General features: G+C 40.3%; 1 protein-coding gene across 1 annotated transcript in view; it reads right to left on the reverse strand.

Annotated features, from left to right (window-relative positions):
- Positions 1 to 15,729, reverse strand: part of si:dkey-237i9.1 (SEC14-like protein 1) — a 45,278-nt gene extending 29,549 nt beyond the window's left edge. Inside the window, exons 1-2 of the mRNA XM_034130338.1 lie at positions 15,394 to 15,729; positions 13,497 to 13,586 (exon numbers count right to left, since the gene is read on the reverse strand). Coding sequence (XP_033986229.1) covers positions 13,497 to 13,559 — 63 coding nt within the window. The 5' untranslated portion in view covers positions 13,560 to 13,586; positions 15,394 to 15,729. The remainder of the gene's footprint in view (positions 1 to 13,496; positions 13,587 to 15,393) is intronic.
- Between the last annotated feature and the right edge of the window lie 4,098 nt (positions 15,730 to 19,827).

The raw sequence follows: 19,827 nt of genomic DNA on the forward strand, positions 1-19,827 counted from the left end.
TCATACAGGAGATGCACACATGACATCATTCTACTAACATGCATTAAACCTGTGTTTGACATTTAAACATTAACATGCAGTCAGATATCTGGTTTTCATTCTTGGCAGAGTCTCAAATCTGCAGTGTAGTTAAATGCAATTCAGTTTCTAAACCATACAATCACACAGAATCAGCCCCTATATAAATATAAGGTCCTAAATATTTGGTGGGCCGTGCAATATGCTAAACTGCAGTGCTAGGTTAGACATGCATGACTGGACATATGTGCGTGCGCACCAGTGAATCAAAAGCAGCAGGATAGCCATCTGTAGATTATCCAGAAGTCATCACAGTAAGCAAAAAGGAATGCTGATTATATACATATTTTCTAGTATAAGGCTTACTGAGACATAAGATAAGGAATTGCTGGAACAACGATGTTCCCACATGATGACTGAAGACAAGATTTGAAGTCTGAGGACTTGCCCTGTACAAACAAATGCTGCTGACAATACAAAACATACTAAAATAGAAGGAGAATTACTTACAGAAGTCCCAATTGTGAATGATTCTAGTTTCAGAAATGATGAAAGGCATCTGTTATTAAACACACTTAGAATTAAGGGATTTAAAATAAGCCCCTTAAAAGTTGAACTTCCAGCAAATGTAGCTAGTTTGAAAAAAAGTGTGACTGGGTATTGTATGACATGCGACAACCGCTGTAGCAATATATTTTTAACATTTAAGATTAACTGCACAGCCCTACTCATCATGACTGTTCTCCAAACAGGAACAAACCATTCCAGGATTAGAATTCTTCCTAGGTTACTAGTTACTGGAAACTGCAGCAGTATTGATATCCTGCATTACAGTAGAGGAAGGTGCTGGCAAAGAATAGCCACTATTCTGCCAACACTAGGACAACATTTGACAGTTTTATTAATGTGAGGAAACTTGTGTTTAACGGTTAGTGTAAATGCTGTTGAAGATTTCTGAGAATATTTCCAGTGAATGTTGAACACTGGCAGTGAACATGGAGACAATGTATGTGGCTTGTTTGTCGCCTACAATTCACACTGTGGCGTATGAAAAAACTCATGGAAGGTAGTGTTACCTTGCGTTAGTGGAAAAAAACTCAGAATAAAACATAATTTTGCCCATAATTTCACTCAAAACAAAAGGCAGCCCCAGCATTAATAGACATTTTATAAACACAAAAGAAAAAAAGAGCTTCGACCCTAAAAATGAAGCCAAATATTATCATAACAAAATGGATGAAAGCATACACATACATGCATAGACTGTCACAGTATACTGTACACACTCCTAATAACGTCACAATTCTGCCGCATAGATCTGAGTCACTATCCATTGCCAGGCTGTTGCAGTGTAAAACACGCTAAAGGGTCATTGTGTAAGAGTATGTGCGTACACATTTATCTGTGTCTGGCAGAGCAGGGTGGGGGAGGGGAGATGCTGGGGCAGCATCTCGACCTTGCAGCAGGAAAGAGGGTGAATGACTGAATCAGTGAATGAAACGGGCTCCAGATTTTTCTCATAGGCTCCCACAGTCACATGATGGGGATGATATGGTCCCTTATTAATGCCGTTTGAAGCAGCGCGCTGGATCATAAGCTCCTTTCCCCGTAGCGGGTCATAACTCTTCATTGTTTTTTGGCAAACAGCATCAAGCCGAGTAAGTGAATTAGACACTGCGGGCAGAGCTGTGACAGATTCATTCAGAAGACAGGTGCAACAAGCTAATGATGCATAAACAGCTAGGTCAGCAAACATTTCACAGCAGCCGGCGTACTGACTTTCATTCATCACATTAAATCTCCCTTTAGGAGCTCAGTCTGAATGAGTAATATGACTGAAGTTTTATCTTTCTATTAATCCGTGTTCTATTTTTTTAATGACCCACGCTGCCTTTCCCAAAAAATATGAATGAAACAACCCCATTTTTCTGTCCAGGCAAGTGAAGATTTTTGATGAACTAGTACACGCGTGTACACATGAGAACATTGGGTCTTATACACGACAGAAAAGCAGACAGCTGGATTAAAACAAAAGAGTAATGCTGATGTGCCATAGAACTGGGTTGCAAAAGAGTTAACCAGACCGGGCCATAAGTGGGTCAGGACATTATGGGATAGAATGTCGACCTGGCACTGCCACTCAGCGCTTAGCCAGGCTAGACGGAAATAAAGGCGGCAGGCAGCAGGACGAGCCAAGTTTAGAAACACCGGCTGGTCTGCGTTTACTGTGCACTTAACAAAGTGTTGGCGTTCCGACACTTGGAAAAGGTGCGGGGATGACCCACATATTGTAGGTTGTAGGAGGAACAAGGAGCTCAAAGTAGTTCATGGTGCAACAAGGCCAGAATTAGCAGATGGAAAGGATATGGGCTCCCAAGTGGTTACCTTAACTAGAATATAATCAAACCTGGTAACATGAGCTCTGCTAATAGCTGGGTTTTGGTGCTGTTATCTAACCAACCAACAGGCAAAACACACAAGGATATGCATATATCAGACGCGTGTGCTTCCTAGAATAAAATGTCCTTATTTGCATGATTGGGGCTCAGATTGAATGAAGCATTTCCTTACGAGACAGATTTTTTTCAGAATATAGGAACAGAAACTAAACTTAAATGCAGGTCAGGGCAGCAGCATAACACACACTAGCAACAGGAATCAAAAGAAAGATCTGGAAGGTTTGTTTTCTATGAATTGACACAAAGCTGGTGATTCAGTTTAACACAGTACCAAAACTTCAAACATGACGTCTCTGACCAACTAGCATAAGTCATGTGATGACCGCTTAACAGATAAGGCTGAGAAAGGTTTTTTGTTCAAACTCTTAATAAGGTTTTAGGTTTTAGTTCCAGCATTTTTTCCGGAGTGCTCCAACCTTTTTTATGTGGCTGTGCCGAGTGCTTTTAGTTGGATATCTCTAAACATTTAAGTTGTTTGCCAACTTTTGGTCATCATTTTCAAAATTACCAACATGTGTTCATTTCATGCAATATTCAGCCTCAGCATCCATATTTGTTTGCGTTCAATATCAATATTTTTACCGCTATGAAACATTTCTTTGCTCTGTCGATGTATCGCTCACAAATTAAGGAAAGCACGTACGGTCAAATTTCAAACAAAAACCTGCATAGAAGCTTCAAACTAAAAAAATTCTACCAAACACTTTATTTACAAAGCCAGTTCTGTGTACACACACTCTTTCTTTTGGTACACATACAGAAGGGACAGCTAGCGGCCCGTGATGAGAAATTTGCTGAATTTGACAAACAGTGTATTGTATAAGAATCGCAGACTCCTCCGTTACCTCGTTTTCACAGCTTGTCCCTGTTTGTTTTTGACCTATACAATTACACAATTGTGACAGAACAGTTTGTGCAACCCTGGGTTAGAGGAAACAAATAATGTTCAGTAATACACCAGGGCCTCTTTAATAAGGCTGCTTTTACACGGGAACGTTTGCGTTTATGCACAGTATGCGTTTTCAAAAAAGTCTTCCGTTCACATGCATTCGTTTCATTTAACGTGTCAGTTCAAACGAGACCGCTGGAAACGCTGTAGTACATATGCCGGGACTGTAAGTGGCGCTGTACTCCCACACGAGACCGCTCGAAAGCGTTGGACACGCTGTAGTACATATGCCGGGACTGTAAGTGGCGCTGTAACTTCCGCCACAAAATACACCAAAAGCAGCGAAGAAGACCCTGGAGCAGCCCGGAGCAATGTTGCCATGGCTACCCTTCTGTTTACGCCCCGCGGTGGATTTAGCAACATGTAGTAGTTCATGTAATTCTCCATGTCCACTTGTTGCTGATGGTTGTGGTAGAGGAGCTGTAGATTTTGCACTAACATCTGTAGCATGGTCGAGCTGTAGATGTTGTACTAACATCTGTAGCATGGTTAGTAGCAGTAGCACTAGCAGTAGCTACTGACAGTAGCTACTTGCCATGCTACAGCAGTGAGCAGGAGAGGTGGGGCTATCATTATTTCTTCAGGAAATATTCGTATAAAGGCGATTACACGGACTCGTTTGACCCCCCAGAGAGTTTCGTTTGCAAATCTATCCACCTTGGGACCCGTTATCGTTTGTGGGGTCCGTTTTTGTTACTGTCTTGTGTAAACAATAGGGCTATACGTAAGAGAAACTATGCAGATACAAGCCGTTTCGTTCTCGTGTAAATGTGGCCTAAGTCTTTGGTAACAACTCGTTCCTAAGCAAACAACCGGTTCCAGTCAGGCCCCGTCCACACGGAGACGAAAACGAACCGTAGTCGTTTTCAAAAAAGTATTCCGTCCACACGAAAACGCTCGAAAACGCTGGAGACGCTTTAGTACATATGCCGGGCCTGTAAGTGGCGCTGTACTTCCGCCACAAAATACACCAAAAGCTGCGAATAAGAGCAATGGCGATTATTATTATTATTATATCATTATTGTTGCTGATGGTTGTGGTAGAGGAGCTGTAGATTTTGCACTAAAATTTGTATCATGGTCAGTAGCGTCTGGAGCACGAACGCAACCCTGTGATCCGCCATTGTGAAACGCATCAGCAATGACGCGGGTGACGCGGGGGTGAGCAGGAGAGGTGGGGAGAGGCGGGGCTATTGCGTCATCGTTTTCAGGAAATGATCGTATAGGGCGTACACACGGAGCCACAAGCGTTTCTTTGACCTGAGGTAAAAACAGAAAGTGTACAAACAGAGTGTGAGACAGCGACCCTTTAGCGGCTGGATTTCCAGGGAAAGAATCGACCACGAGAGGAGGTAGAATTTCAAACCATGGTGACGTTATTTTAAAAACACCACAAGAGAACAGTAGCCAGCATGTAGGTGTTCACCCCTCTCTGTACAGGTTCACCGCTCTGTCTCTGACTGAAGACTGGCTCATTTATAGAGGTTCTTCAGATGATTGATTGGGAGAAACCATTCACAGGTACACTTAATAAATACACGCATCATTATAATTATTATAAAGAAGATCCATAATATAATTTACATAGCATTATTAGTTGTTTATAGTCATCTGTTAATTGAACCCAAGAACAACATTATAACTGTCCATAATAAATATAACTACATTCCCAAATAAGACAGAAACCCCTGCGCCTATCTCGCCACTTGGTTCGTCCCGGAACCTTCTTTGGTCAGTGTTTGTTCCCCCCGAGGACCTTTTGGCCGAACACACTGTAGCGGACACCGGACGAGACAGCATGGGTAAGTGATAGATGTAAACTTTACACAGTGTTCACTTATACAAGTAATGTAACTTTAACGTCATGATATATACACGCTCAAACATTATTATTGCACACAATGATTATTCTCAACCGCTGTCATCCTTACACAAGCATAAACACTTTCGGAGCTCCCGCTAAAGCCCCTGACACACCAACCCCATTTTGGGAGTCAGAGGCCGTCAGAGGCAGTCGGGCATTCGCGGCGCCCTACTCAGGTTGGTGTGTCCTGCACCGTCGTCTCTTTACGGCACATTTTCACACCTCCCGCGGCCGATTCAACATGTTGAATCGGTAGACAGTCGGCCAAAGAAAGTCGGCCAAAGAAATCACTCTGATTGGCTGTTCAGCTTAGCGAATCAGTGCATGAGAAGCGAAGCGGAAGTGAGGGACCAAAACGTAAAAAAAGTAGACAGAGCTACCGTCTACCACTGTTCATTTACCTATTGTGAGCATCACATGGAAATGTAAATTTTGCAAGAAGTGGCCATTATTCAGATGGGTGTTTCGGTCTGCCCCTCTATTCTTTCTCCCATTATCCTCCACAATCTGCCTAGAAGTATTTTAACGTTGTAGCTGTTCAAGATGGTCATTTTAAAATGTGTTAAAAATATACTGTTAGTAGCCTAGTTAAACCATTAATAATGTACGGCTGCAACTGACAGTTATGTAGGCACATCTTTTATTTTTTCTTAACGCTGTGTGATTAAAACAATAAACACAAATAGCAGGATAGGAAATACAACATTTTATTTCGTACCTTGATACTACAGCCATTGATAACACAGCATTAGACATATTTGGCAAACCCTTTTTTGTATTGTATTACACACTATTTTTATCGTATTGTATTGTTGTCGATTGTTTACATTGTACAGTTCTTTAGACATATTCGCTATATCTTATCTCACTGAAAAGGCACTGCACCGACACCGTTAAAATATTGGCATAGTTCATCCCTGTGCTGCTTGGCTCGAGCTGGAATATTGGTGCCGTGTGGCAGGGTGGCCTGCCGTAGTTCAGGGTCTTGTCTCCATCTTCCTGGGACAGCTCTCGACACAGGTTCGGGAAAGCCTCCTGAGCTTCTCGCTGCAGTATCCATGTTTTCACCCATTTAGTGCGGTTTCTCCTGATTTTTCGCTTCCGCTTCTTAATCTCTGCAGCCGCAAGCAACACTCCAATTGCTGATGACGCCAGTACCGTATGATACATGTTTTCGATCGACGAGAGAGAGTGAAAACGGAACCCAGACGCTATTTAGTGTTTGTTTATATCACGCAGTCTGTTCTTCTTCTCTCTGTGTATAACACAGTCTGTCTTCCGGTTGTTGCCTCTTTTGAATGACGAATACACACTACCGCTGCCTGCTGGTAAGGACAGTTATTGCCACTTGTCGACTGAAGTATTTGCGGTGTGTTTGTAGGCGGGCGGCGTAGCCGACGTAGGCGACGTAGCGGACGTAAAAGTCGGGACGCCTTCGGTACGCGTTCTTTGATCTCAGGTTGGTGTGTAGCGGCCTTAACACCCACTCTTTTCAGGTGGAGCCGAGTACCCGACCAGCATCTTGCCAGACGACATTCCAATTAATACGGTTTAATCATTTAATAAATACTACATCAATAACTATTATAAATTATATAAAAATGTGCAAATATGCAATGCCAAACTGTACTGTGCAAATCACGCTAATAAAGTGCAAACTGCTCACTACTAAAGTGCTGAGTGACATTATTACTGTGCAAAAGGAAGTTGTTATATAAAGTGCAAACCCACATGTGCAATATTACAAGGGCCCAAAGCCATCAGTCCATAGTAACGAAGTTACCTTCGTTACACAGAGGAAAACATTCAAATTAAAAGAATATAAAAAAACATGCTTGTTGCCCAGAGGCCAGCCTAATAAGTGGTTAACAACCCCTTCCTCTACTTTTTATGATACTCCCTTTTGTGCCTTTTTTTTTCCATTTCTGTTTAATATATTAAGTCCTGCTTATCCTTTGATTTTGTGTTCTCTAATTACCAGAGGTGGGGACTTGAGTCGCATATTTTTTTACTTGAGACTTGCTTGACTAACATTGATAAAAGACTTGACTTGACTTTGACTTGGTATTCATGACTTGAGACTTGACTTAAGCTTGAGACAGATGACTTGAAAGGACTTGACTGTTTAAAATTAAATATTTGCGTTTGTTTTTGTATTGAGATATTACGTTTAGTTTTTTCGAAAAACGTGATTGGGTGATTATAGCACCATGCGCGCAAACCTGGCAACCCACTAGACGGCAGGAGTGTCAGTTAACATGGCAGCGGCTAGCGTTACTCCACAAATAGTGAGGTTTGGATTCAAGGATTATGTTGTCGATGACGCTAATAAGAAGAGAACAGCGGTATGCAGGGTCTGCAGCATAAAGATCAGTGACACGACCACCACAACATCCAACTTCATTCGTCACTACAAAAAACCCACAGAGAAAGGTGCGTGAATGTGTTGTGTTAGCTAGGAAGCTAACGTTACATTTAAGCTACGTTAGACTTGGTTTCAAATCGATTAAGCAAAGAGAAGACAAAACGGTAAATGAACACTAGAACCTCCAAGGGATTCATTTTGACTAACCCTGATACTGACGGGCTGTCAGGAGAGGGAGAGAGAGAGAGGAAAAGAGATGCCTCGTTTATTTCCCCTGTGTTATCAGAAGTTACTGTAAACTTTTGAATAATGTAGTTCATCTACTTTTAGTAGTTTGTTTAAATGTTTTAATTATGTTGTTTTTGTTTGTAGAAGTGCATCATTCCTTGATTTATTGTAAAATGAATCTGAACTTTTTTATCCGTTATGATGATAAACTGAAGCAATTTCTAAATTAACCCAATTAACTGAGTTTTAAATCGTCCTACTTTATAAGGAAATTATGAAGAGGAACAAATGAAATGATTTGAAAATGATATCTATGTAGGTGCTGACGCTGTTGGCGGTTCTAGTGTTTACAGAAATGTAAATTAAATATGTGTAATGGCAAATGCCATATATGATTTTCTTACCTGGAATCATGCCTTTTTGAACAGACTCTTTGACTGAGTCCTAGCTATATTGTCTGCAGTTCTAGGGTTAATATTGATCTAATATGATTGTCATCGGTCTAAATTAGATTTCAAATGATTAACTATGTATGTAATGAAGATCATAGTGTGGGTTAAATCCATTTTCATAACTACTGTCTTTTAACTGATTTAAATGCGGAAACTGGGCTTATTCATCAGAATTTCGTATGACTTGACTTGACTTGACTTGACCTGAGCAATGACTTGACTTGACTTGCTTGACTCTCACCACAGTGACTTGGGACTTGCTTGATACATGTAGGTCAAGACTTGAGACTTGCTCATGACTTGCACATGTAGGACTTACTCCCACCTCTGCTAATTACTAAACAATGTCTGTTCTGATCGTGCGTTTTACAAGGTTTTTGTTACCAATGACACATGATTGCTTTACAAGACTCTTTTAAACTCGCTCTCCAGCAGCAGGCATTACACTAGCAGGGCACATCCTGTTCTTTCCCCTGTGAAAACTCTCTGGGACAGGGGCAAGGCCAAAGCTACAAAGGGGGATAAGCTAAGAACGTTTTTGATTGACTATTTTTAATACCCTCTCTCTGCAGCATACATATATGTCTGGTAGATGAGGGAAATAGCTGTCTTTTAAGCATCAAGTTATTCCAGGGTGAGGCAGTGCTCAGTGCTACTGAAGTCATTCTTCATCAGTGGTTCCAGAAGCAACTGTCCCTTCAGGCCTGAAACAACAGTGGGAGGGGTATTGTTTTGTGCTTTTGAAATTCCTCTGCCACCCCCGAGGATAGACCAGAGGCTCTGGGACTGCGCCGCTGCGATAACAGCAGCAACACAACACTTATATTTCCTGTTATTGAGATGCAGCAGCAGTATCAAGGGCTGAGAGACATTTTTATTTAAACAAGCCGCTGCTGTACTTCCTTTCTTCAGTGATACTCAGTGATACAACCAAAAAATTGTTGTGAAGCAATAACAAGTCCATCAAGATCAATGATAACGCGTTTGTGTGCTTTTGGTCAAAAGTCTCATCCTTCTGCACCTCAGTATCTACAAAGGAAGTCCCGGGTTTCCTATTAGGGTGCACACTGAAGGTACTGTGGTGTGGGTTTCACTCTGGCGCCATCCTAATCTAGTCAGTACTATCAGGAGCTGGCCTCTTTAAGTGACACGCACTCCTCAACATCGGGTGTTTCTGCAATAAATCACTTTACAGCGGGCTCTTTGATTAACTGTCATGTAAAGACCTGTTAAGTGTATTGGTATGGCGTGTAAGCAAAGGCAAACAGTCTAAACAAGTTAAGCAACACCAGCCAGTAATTCAAGGCTGCTGTTTTCTATTATTCAAAAACGTTTTCTTTCGTTATGTTTATATATTGTGTAAACTTGATTGCAAGTAATACTGCCACCTCTATAACTCACCTGCGCAATCTTGAAGGTGATTGAAGAAGAAAAAGATAGGAGTCTCGGGAGTCATAGAGTGATCGGAGTGATCCGAGTAGCTGTTGATTTTCAACGTCTGCCGCATCGATAAGGCCCAAGCAGGCATTTCCATTAGGAATTTAGTTGGCTGGCGTTCGGATGTGGGCCAAACAACAGTTTCACTTACTTTAAAAAGGGATAAAGATATTACAAATAACTTAGGACTTTTTTGTTATTTAAAACCGGTTATTGAGTGGAAATGTGCAATACCCATCAGGCACTCAGGAGAAAAAAATGGCGAGTTAAGAGACATTTATGGGCTGAAGTGAAAAGCAGGAATTTCAATGATTTTATGGAAATTAGTTCTTTAACTTACTTAAATAATAACAAAGACTAAAGTTAATATTCAGGTTTTTTCCATATTTATTTGATACCATTTAAGCGGGCAGGGAAGATAGAGGCCAACCCCTCCCACCCTGGACACAGACTGTTCACCCCCCTCCCCTCTGGCAGGAGGACCAAAACCTATCTCCACCTGAACAGCTTCTTCCCCTCCGCTACCGGCCTCATCAACAAGGCCCGGCCCGGCACCCCCACTGACACTGACTTTCTATCCACCCCACAAACATTATGCATTACATTAATGCTTTTCTTCTTAATACTGTGAGCCATGTTCATGCTCAACTCTCTGACTATATTTTGCACACTGATATATATAATACACTGTAGTTTGCCATATATTCATTTTCCTATGTGTTTTAGTTTTTCTTAGCGTTTAAGGTTCTTGTGTATATTTAAATTAAAATGTTGAGTAAATACTTCTCTTTATTATTTTGTAATGCTAAATAGTTTCTTAAAAAGTATTTCTTTTTATAATCTTTATATTTTTGACCTACTACTGCAACCTATTTTCTTAAACTGTTATTGTTAGCACCACCAGACCCCAAAGCAAATTCCTTGTTTGTGTAAACGTAACTGGCAATAAACTTGATTCTGATTCTTTATTGATTTTCTAAATGTCTCTATGGGGATCAATGAAAGTTTATCTCATCCTATGTTAACTTATTACATAAAACAATGTTAATAGGAGAAAGAAAAAAATAGACTTTGAGCAAGTAGATTTTGTAGACAAAATGGGAATAACATGTTTAAAGCTGTGTACAGTAACTGCTGCAGAACAAAAACAGCTGAAGGGCATCTGAGATCCGAGCATGACTTATGCAACAGTACACTCAAGCTACAGCAGCAGCAGAGTTAGCTGGAGGTTGACATACTTTGAGCACCTGTCAGTGAGCAGAGTGGCTCCTTCAGGCCAAGAGAGGGGAAATAATTTGTTATATCTAAAAAAAAAAAAAAAATGCATTTAAAGGCTTTATCAGGGGAATTGTATAGGGTATTTAAAAGTAATCACAGTACCCAAACAACAGAGTAAAGTGGAAAGAGAACATCAAATTCCTCAAAGCAAAATGTAATTTATGATCCCCCCCAGACGAAAGAGAGAAGACATTACAGGCAAATATTTCAGTCACATTGCTCTGTGATGGTTTCCCACTAGCCAGGACAGTGTGTCACAACTATGCTGCAATGGTGCGAGCTGCTATAGAGGAAGGTAGAGAGGGGAAGATGTTGTCGCTTTTCAATACAAAGAAGGAGCAAGGTTGTGACGCACTATTATATATATATATATAAGTCTGTGCTGCAGCGTCTGAAAAAATACTCACTGAGGGGAAAAGTCACAAGAAGGGAAAAAAGTTACAAATGCACCAAACTGACTGGGCTATACATTTTAGGAAATAAAAACATGTGGATCACACTGCTTGTTTCTTAACCTATATTTCACAGATCACAAAGCACACATTTTTATCTTGCTGCTGGACTAGATTTAAAATCACCCTGTGCTACTCCATCAGAAGGAAAAGGTAAGCCTGTCACATCTCCAAAAAAGAACACAAGGTGGGTCATCTCCAGCTTACAAATCCTGTAAATCTGCTTTGCTTTAATTACTGTTCACTTCCGCTGCATGCATAGACCCAGGTGTAGGGACCAGCCCTCTATTTATAGACATCTGCCCAGTGCTCAATCCAGCTTGTGCTAAGAAGATTTAGTCTCCCTGCATCCTGCTGGTGTAGAGAGCTGATTTCCATTTAGAGAAAACAGCAAAAGAACATGATATTCTGATAAAAGGAAGTCCCAAGTGACTTCCTGGTTATCGGATGCCATTTCAATGAATGAAGGAAGCATAGCCATATTGCTGAAAAGGATTACTGCATTTTTGGCTGAAATTCACAGTCGTATAACCAGGCCATGACTCTGCAGGCGTGCGCTAACACACCACATTACTGACAAACAGCAGCTGAGGTCAAAACGTTGCTGAGTAAACCATCCATTCACTGTGAGATTATAGGTCATGAAGCAAATTATGGCTTGTCACTTTTCTTTTACACAGAGTGAAAGGTCCAGTGAAAAGGTGGGAACAGATGAAGAAAATCCATTCTCTCTCATTGTCTTCCTGATCCATTGTTATCATGAAAAGACATTAAGATGAGACAACACTGCAGTAACTCTATCTATTTTTTTCATTTTGATGAAGCATTCAGCCTGTGAAACCCCCAACCCATCCCTGTCCGACAGCACAAAAGTTTCAAAAGCTAGTGCAAGAGAGCTAGGACTGGAGAAGAAATGCTGCTGAGAGTACCCATTTTTAAAAGAGCAATAAGAAAAGAAAAGGAAATGCAAATCCACAGTCTCTCTTCACTCAACATTCATGACTCAAAAACAACACGAAACGAGGCGGACGCTAAATGTCATTCCTTTTCACCAATCTTCAGTGGAACTTATATTTGTGTTGTATATTCGGATGCTGTGTGCCGAAGTACAGAACAATGCGTTCACACCTCAGCAAGCAGATCTCAGTGCCTCACAGAGTATAGGTCACTTCAGCAGCACACGTGAGGAAACGTGTTAGTGGTATGTGCCATGCAGCGATAACCTCTTGATTTACACACCTGCTTAATCACAGGCCTGAGAAGGTAGCTGTTGTTGCTGTGATCACACTAGCAAGCAACACATAAAGCTCCACATTTGTTTCTTTAATCCGAGATGTTTCTGTGATGTAGGGCTGCACAATAAACAGGTAATCATACATTATTGTTCAGGTTCATATTTGTAATAATACAAATATTAACCTGAACAATTGCATAATAGGGCCCTTTAATCCACAAAATGTAGCACCGTGTGTCAAATCGGTGCTGTGTTGATTCAATTGTGGGTTCAAAGTTTTGGTTATATTTTTTTAATATTTATTGTGAATAAAAACCTGTCTTATTCTGATTTTAAGATGTGTTCATTATGAGGAATGCATCATAACATGTAAATGCAGTCTGTACAAGGTTTATTTCAAAGTAAACACATTTTGTCCCAAAAAATCTATGAACCTTCAATATTTCCTTAAGCTTATAATGTCACTGTTATCAGGAGCTGCTCTGGTAGTGCTGCTGCAGGTCATGCAGATCACTAACACAACATTGACAGTACAGCTAGTAGCCAAGACTTATCTTGAACTCGTTGTGGACATTAGAATAGTAATGTGGAAACAATAAGTCTGACTATGAGAATCAAATGCACGGTGTGTGATTCAGATGACTACCTTCCAGGGGTGACCTCTGAAGCGCCCACACACCAGCATTACATAACTCTGAATCCTCGACATGCAATATTCATTTGGACGGAGTTGACTGTAAATACAGGTGAAGACACTTACCGCCATCACCAGCTCAAAGGGGTACTTATACACCCGCACGGGCGACTGGTACTTCTGTACCATGGTGGGGATTACAGTGACACCGACAACCTGAACAGATAAAGGAAGAAATCAGAGAAGAAAGTACGAGCAATGATCACATCAAAGGCTGCCTTTCACTCACTCATCATCACAATAAGTGCGCCGAGTGCGATATGACAGCATTATAGCCGCATCTGGCCCTATAACAGTAAACTTAGTGTGTAATTAAGTTAATGTGCATTTTGGCTGGCTGCTTGAATGATGCCAGGTGCTTGCGTGTGTGCGTTTGTGTTCTGGCAGGCAGCCCGAAGAACTAGAAAATGATGTACAGTGATGGGCTGCAGAAGGGGACTCTCCTGAGCCGTGACCAAGGATGTCACTGATCAATGGATGCAGCAGGCCCCCCCCCCCACTCATCAAACAGAGGCCACTGCAAAGGCTTGCCAATGCACACTACTGGGAACATTACTAAGCTTAGTCCATCTACTGTCTCTGCAGAACCTCAGGTCGCAGCTACACACAAAAACACTCTACGTTATGATAAAAAAAAAAGGTGGTGCTTAATCTTTGTAATGTAGACAGCACATTCTGGAGCAGAGGCTAAAGATTGAACGTGTGAATTAAGGGAATACTATAGTCACCTGCACATAAGTTAAGACGTACGTGTTTTATTGAATAACACAAAGTGGTGATGAAACAAAGATTATTCTCACTCCTTGAATATTTCCAGAAGTGTGGCTTGAAGTTCATGTTGGGTGTTTGTTCGGCATGCGGATACATGTCTGTAACTCCTGCAATGCAGTGATAGGAACATGGTTGCTAGTAGGGGGGTGAGCTGAAGTCCCAGCACTACTTACAGAAGGATCAGGGCAGGAAGACTAATAATAACAACCGGGCTAGGACAAACAGAATAAAAAACAAACCACAGTATTACTCTATATCCAACTAACTGCAATACATATTTACCGTCATGCTTCAGGGTCTGTCAGCAACTTCAAAGACACGTCAAAACAAGACAATTACTTTATTATGCGATCTAGGCAGTGGTGTAGTGTAACTAATTACATTTACTGTAATTGAATTGAGGTGCTTGTTATTTACTTGAGAATGTTCACATTACGTTTTGTAAGGAAATACTCTACTTTGTAATCCATTACATTTATTATATTTAGTTACTTTGCAGATTTATTTGGAGTTACTTTATATATAAATCGACACAAAATGATAATGTATTATTAGAGGTTGAGCTACCCATTAGTATGTAAAGTAATTAATATAAACTCAACTCATACCAAGTACAACATTAACGTGATGAACACATTAATGCATCAATAATTAAACACATTTTTTAAATATCTGGTGCTTAAAATGGCCATTTTGAGTAACGAGTGTTTTTACTTTGAACACTTAAAGTATTTTTAAAGGCTAATGCTTTTTTACTTTAGTACAATTTTGAATGCAGTACTTTAACGTGTAACAGAGTATTTGAACATTGTAGTATTGCTACTTTTACTTAAGTAAGTAATCTGAGTACTTCTTCCACCTCTGGTTCTAGGGACTTTGAGTGACACCAACTGTCAACTGGAACACCAACTGTCAACTGGAACCGGCTGTAACGTTGAACAGTTCAAACTAAAACACACCCGTACAAATAACATGTTGAAATCTTTACATGTTATGGCTAACAATTAAACTAAATAACACGTGTTATTATTTCAACGACTATGACAGGGGATAACGACATTTGCCACGCCGACTTGTTAACGTTAGCTTACACATAATAACAATGTGTGCTAATTGAGACTTTGCCGGCAAACTAGCGTCAATTTATACAATAAGCTGCTAACCTGACATAAATAATATAACTGGTGCTTACCGGTGATTCAAATAAGTAGATAAATAGAGGTTGGTTGATTCTGGTTAGTCGTTGTTTCTTCTGGAAGGGCTACCCGAGCAAACTCTTGCCATTCCCCTTCTCGGCTCTTCACTTCGCCGGCTACGGGTGAGATGAAGCCAGAAGCTAACAGCAGTTAGCTTTGTTGTGCTAGCTGGCCATGTAGCCGGAGTAAGCAGCTAACAGGATAACCGTGAGACAAGTCCTCCTCACAGACCGACACTGGCAGACATCGTAAGAGCAAAACACTAAGTAGTTATATCAGGCGTAAATGGATGAAGTGTCGGCACAGAGGGAGAGTATCTCTGGCTCTCTCCTCCTCTCTCTCACTCATGCCTGTGCTGCCCTGGCTCCGCCCACTTTAACTCAGGGGTGTTGTCGGCAGAATACTCCATGGGAGCCTGCCTGCCGACCACACATCCTCAGGAGAAGCACGCAGAGGAGGAACAAGTACTCAGATCTTGTTCTTAAGTGAAAGAAGAAGTACCAGAGTTAGGAATATTCTGTAACAAGTAAAATCCCTGCAATCAAAATGTTACTCAAGTAAATGTACAGAAGTATTATTAGCTGAAAGTACTCAAGTATATTAGCAAGGGTCTAAAGCAGGGATGGGCAACGCACGGGTGCCCACACTTTTTTCACCGAGGGCCACAGAAAAATATTCGAAGGGCTGGGCCACTCACTAGAGGTCAGGTTTATTGCCTCATAAGTGAAGTTATAAGTTAGCTAAATCAATCAAATGTAAGTAAATTATGCTTGATACAACAGCCATGACAGCTCTCCATAGGGTTTCATTTATTTTGTTAGCAGCTCATTCCTTAAAACAAAAGCCTTAGATTGCTTATCATGAGAGGAAATAGGAAGGGTATATTTCAAGGTTGTTATGTAAATAAGTTATTGGGCTTTTTTCTTATTAACTTAGATTTGTTAGAAGAACATATTTTCAACTTTAATTGACTGAAAGTGGGCTTATAGGGCCGCAGTTTGGACACCCCTGATCTACAGTAAAAAGTATGTATTGTGTAGAATGCCTCTTATACATGTGTTGTATTATTATATGTATTTGTTTAAAAAGTAACTACAAGTGTCAAATAAATGTTGATAATGACAATAAAGAAATCAAATATATATACATAAATATAAAAAGACAACAAGGAGACAAAGGAAATGAAAACAGAGCTATATTCTTACTCTGGGTTGATCCATTGTTGTGGGGAGTGTCTGGTTGGCTGGTGTGAAGAGGAATAAGCTCTTAATGTAGTTCAGGAAAGGAGACCAGGTTTTATTGAAGGGGATTATATTGTCATTTCAGCTTGAGGAGAGTTTTTCCAGGTTTGCATTTGCGCAGCGTTGCGTTCACAATACATAAAACAAACAAAAAATCCTCAGGCCGGCAGGCCACTTAACAGGCCAGTCCGGGCCTGATGTCCTATGTCAATAAATAATAGTAAATCACATATGGACTCAATTTTTCTGCATAATTGCTACTTTTACTTTAAGTGCATTTTGCTGATAATGCTTCACTTTTACTTAAATAAGATTTGAATGCAGGCCTTGTACTTGTAATGGAGTACTTTTACCCCTTAAGTCAATGTGTTATTTCAGAGAATGTGCCATGGTGAAGTGATGCACAGTTTTTAAGTAGTTTTATATTGAAAACATATCAAGTTTCCAGTGTACTGTTGTGTTGGATTATTATAATTATTATTCATTCAGTTTTAGTTTTCCATATTGTGTTGTGCATTTTATGTATCCTATTTAATCTTTTTTTATAAAGTGTGTTTCTATAGATTATGGCATGCTTTTGTTTAAGTCCATTCCAACATTTTATTTTCATTTTAATTCATTTTAATTTGTATTATATTATATTATCATCATCAGGGGGAAATTGTGTCATACTTGAGCATTTTGACCAAAAATGAGGTTGAGCTTTCACAGACAGTAACATTAAGTTTCATTAATTAAAGAGACAATCAAGATGTTAAGAATTGCCCCTTCATGAAGTTGGAAGAGTCACAGGAGAATTTTTTTTTTTTCATAAACTATCAGAGGCCGAGACATCTTTAGACATGCCAAATCCTACATTTCCCGTGTTACAACCAACTACATTTGTATTTGCCTACAAGTGCCTTCATTCTACAGACTCCACATCTCCAGGAGTAAAACTCAGGCTTTCTGTTGAAAAAAGTGTTGCCTCCTCGCTGAAATTACCAGCAAAGCATCCTTTATGTGTACATTTTCATTTTTAAATCATGGAGAGCAATAAGTGACATCAAACACAGCCCTCTCTTTCTTTAAGCGGTTCAGAATCCTATAGAGAGTGAAGTGCCCTTGGTGTCTTCTACCCTCAAAAGTGGGTGACCTAGTCAAGATACCAAGCCTCAAAATACCTTGGTGTAATTGGAGACAGTGTGATCCAATTTAGGCCACAGGTATCAATGCTGCCGTTGAAATATGATCGTGATCTCTGTGCTTTGAAAACAAGCACTGACCCTACATGTGACTTACACACCCGAAACCCAAGACCACTGCTGTAATAAAACTTTAAACAAGAGTTAATTAAGAAAGTTGCTGTGCAAGTATCCCATGAAGTAATAATAGCTGCCCAAAACAAAAAAACAAAACTGAATTGAAGTGAAAAACACAAACACATTTACAGTAAGTGGTTCATACATTGAGAAAAATACAGAAGTAATTAGATTTGCATGTACAAAATGGTGCTTTATTTGCAGTGTCGCAGATAGTGTGCAGATAAAATATACGTGTGCACTTGTATGGCTTGAGTTAAATACACCCATGTCCTAATTATTCAAGAGGTTTAGCCGTGATGGCAGTGGCTGATAGCATTAAGGCGATTGTGTTTAAAGGGCAGGCTAGAGGTAAGCCTACATCCGACACTAATCTCCCACCACACCAAATGTTAAAGAACAACAGCTGTTACATCATAAATGATATTGTATGGTCAGATAGTGTCTGGGCTGGAGAATATGGAGGACGTGATTGGAATGTTCTTTATCTGAGTAGTATTGACCAATCATGTTGAAGCAGGCTTTTGCCAAACATGTAAACAGTCTGTGTGGAGCAAACAAAGAACACATTTATCCAAATTCAAACTGGGAACCCATCAGCTATCGTCCACGCTTTTTATTCGCTTAAAATTAGCTTGTGAACTTGCTACTTGTGAAACAATGAGGTCATAGTCTTTGTTCCAACTCAGACTTCCATTCTGGTCAACGTTGCTAATCGGACTGTAACATTAAGCAGAGAAAGGAAAAGAAAGTTGGCTTGATATCACTACCTATACCGGAACCCCCAAAATCTTGAAGTCATGTCCATTCAATGACCCCAAGTCATAATTGACTGTACCGTATGATTTTCATAGAATTCCTCCATTAACGCCAGTAGCAAAGAAAACTCCCCTTTAACGGATAGAAACCTCTAACAGAACCTGGCACAGGGTTGGCGTCCATCTTTCTAGACCGGTTACCTCTTGACTCCAGCAAAATCATGATGCTATTCATAGAATTTTGAAAACTGTCGTTAAACTTTTGCACGGCTTGTGTGTGATGACCTGTCCTATATGTAACCATTTGAGGTCAATGTCTGGCCAAAACTTGCTAGATCAAGAGTTACCATTTAGCAGACAACCTTTTCTAACCTTATACCACTCATTATCAATGCAAACCCTCAACCTAGATAGGGGTATCGTTTAGCTCGTTTGACCATTTTGTGAATGTTTCCCAAATCCATGGTGACCATCTAGCCATGACCCTTTAAAGGCTTATCGTTGTCAGGCAAATAGTGGATATTTACCAAAAGTGTTCAATTGTTAACATGAAAAATGTGCCAGTAAACATCACAGATGGATTGAATTGGATTAAACATAGGTTGCAAAAAGCCCTCGTGTTTTGTGTTGTTCAGCGGTTCAGCACTTCCTTAGTAGTAAGTGAAAATGGATCATATACATCATCAAGGCAAATACGATGGTAGTGTAACAACCCAGGTTTGTATACAGTTTGGTAATCAACCCTCACATTGTTGTTCAACTTTCATGTAGTCCTTCTCACTTCATTACCTGCACTCTCAACACAACAATAAAGTCATAAAATAATCATCTTATGTAGGCGTGTGGCGCAGTGGAATAGTGCATTAGTGTTCGGATCAGGGGAGCACAGGTTCAAACCCCACTGCAGTCAGCATGTCGTTGTGTCCCTGGGCAAGACACTTCACCCCAAGTTGCTCCTGTGGGGATTGTCCACAGTATTGAGTATGTATGTCACTTTGGATAAAAGCGTCTAACAAGTAACATGTAATATAATGTAATGTATGTAATAAAGCACGGGTGACCTATTTCTCTGCCCTCTATCCTTGTAGAAGTCTTGTCCTTGGTGTTTGTGTTGGAAATAGCTTACAGAC

This window comes from Trematomus bernacchii, unplaced genomic scaffold, assembly GCF_902827165.1.
Source record: "Trematomus bernacchii unplaced genomic scaffold, fTreBer1.1, whole genome shotgun sequence".
Lineage (NCBI taxonomy): Eukaryota > Metazoa > Chordata > Actinopteri > Perciformes > Nototheniidae > Trematomus > Trematomus bernacchii.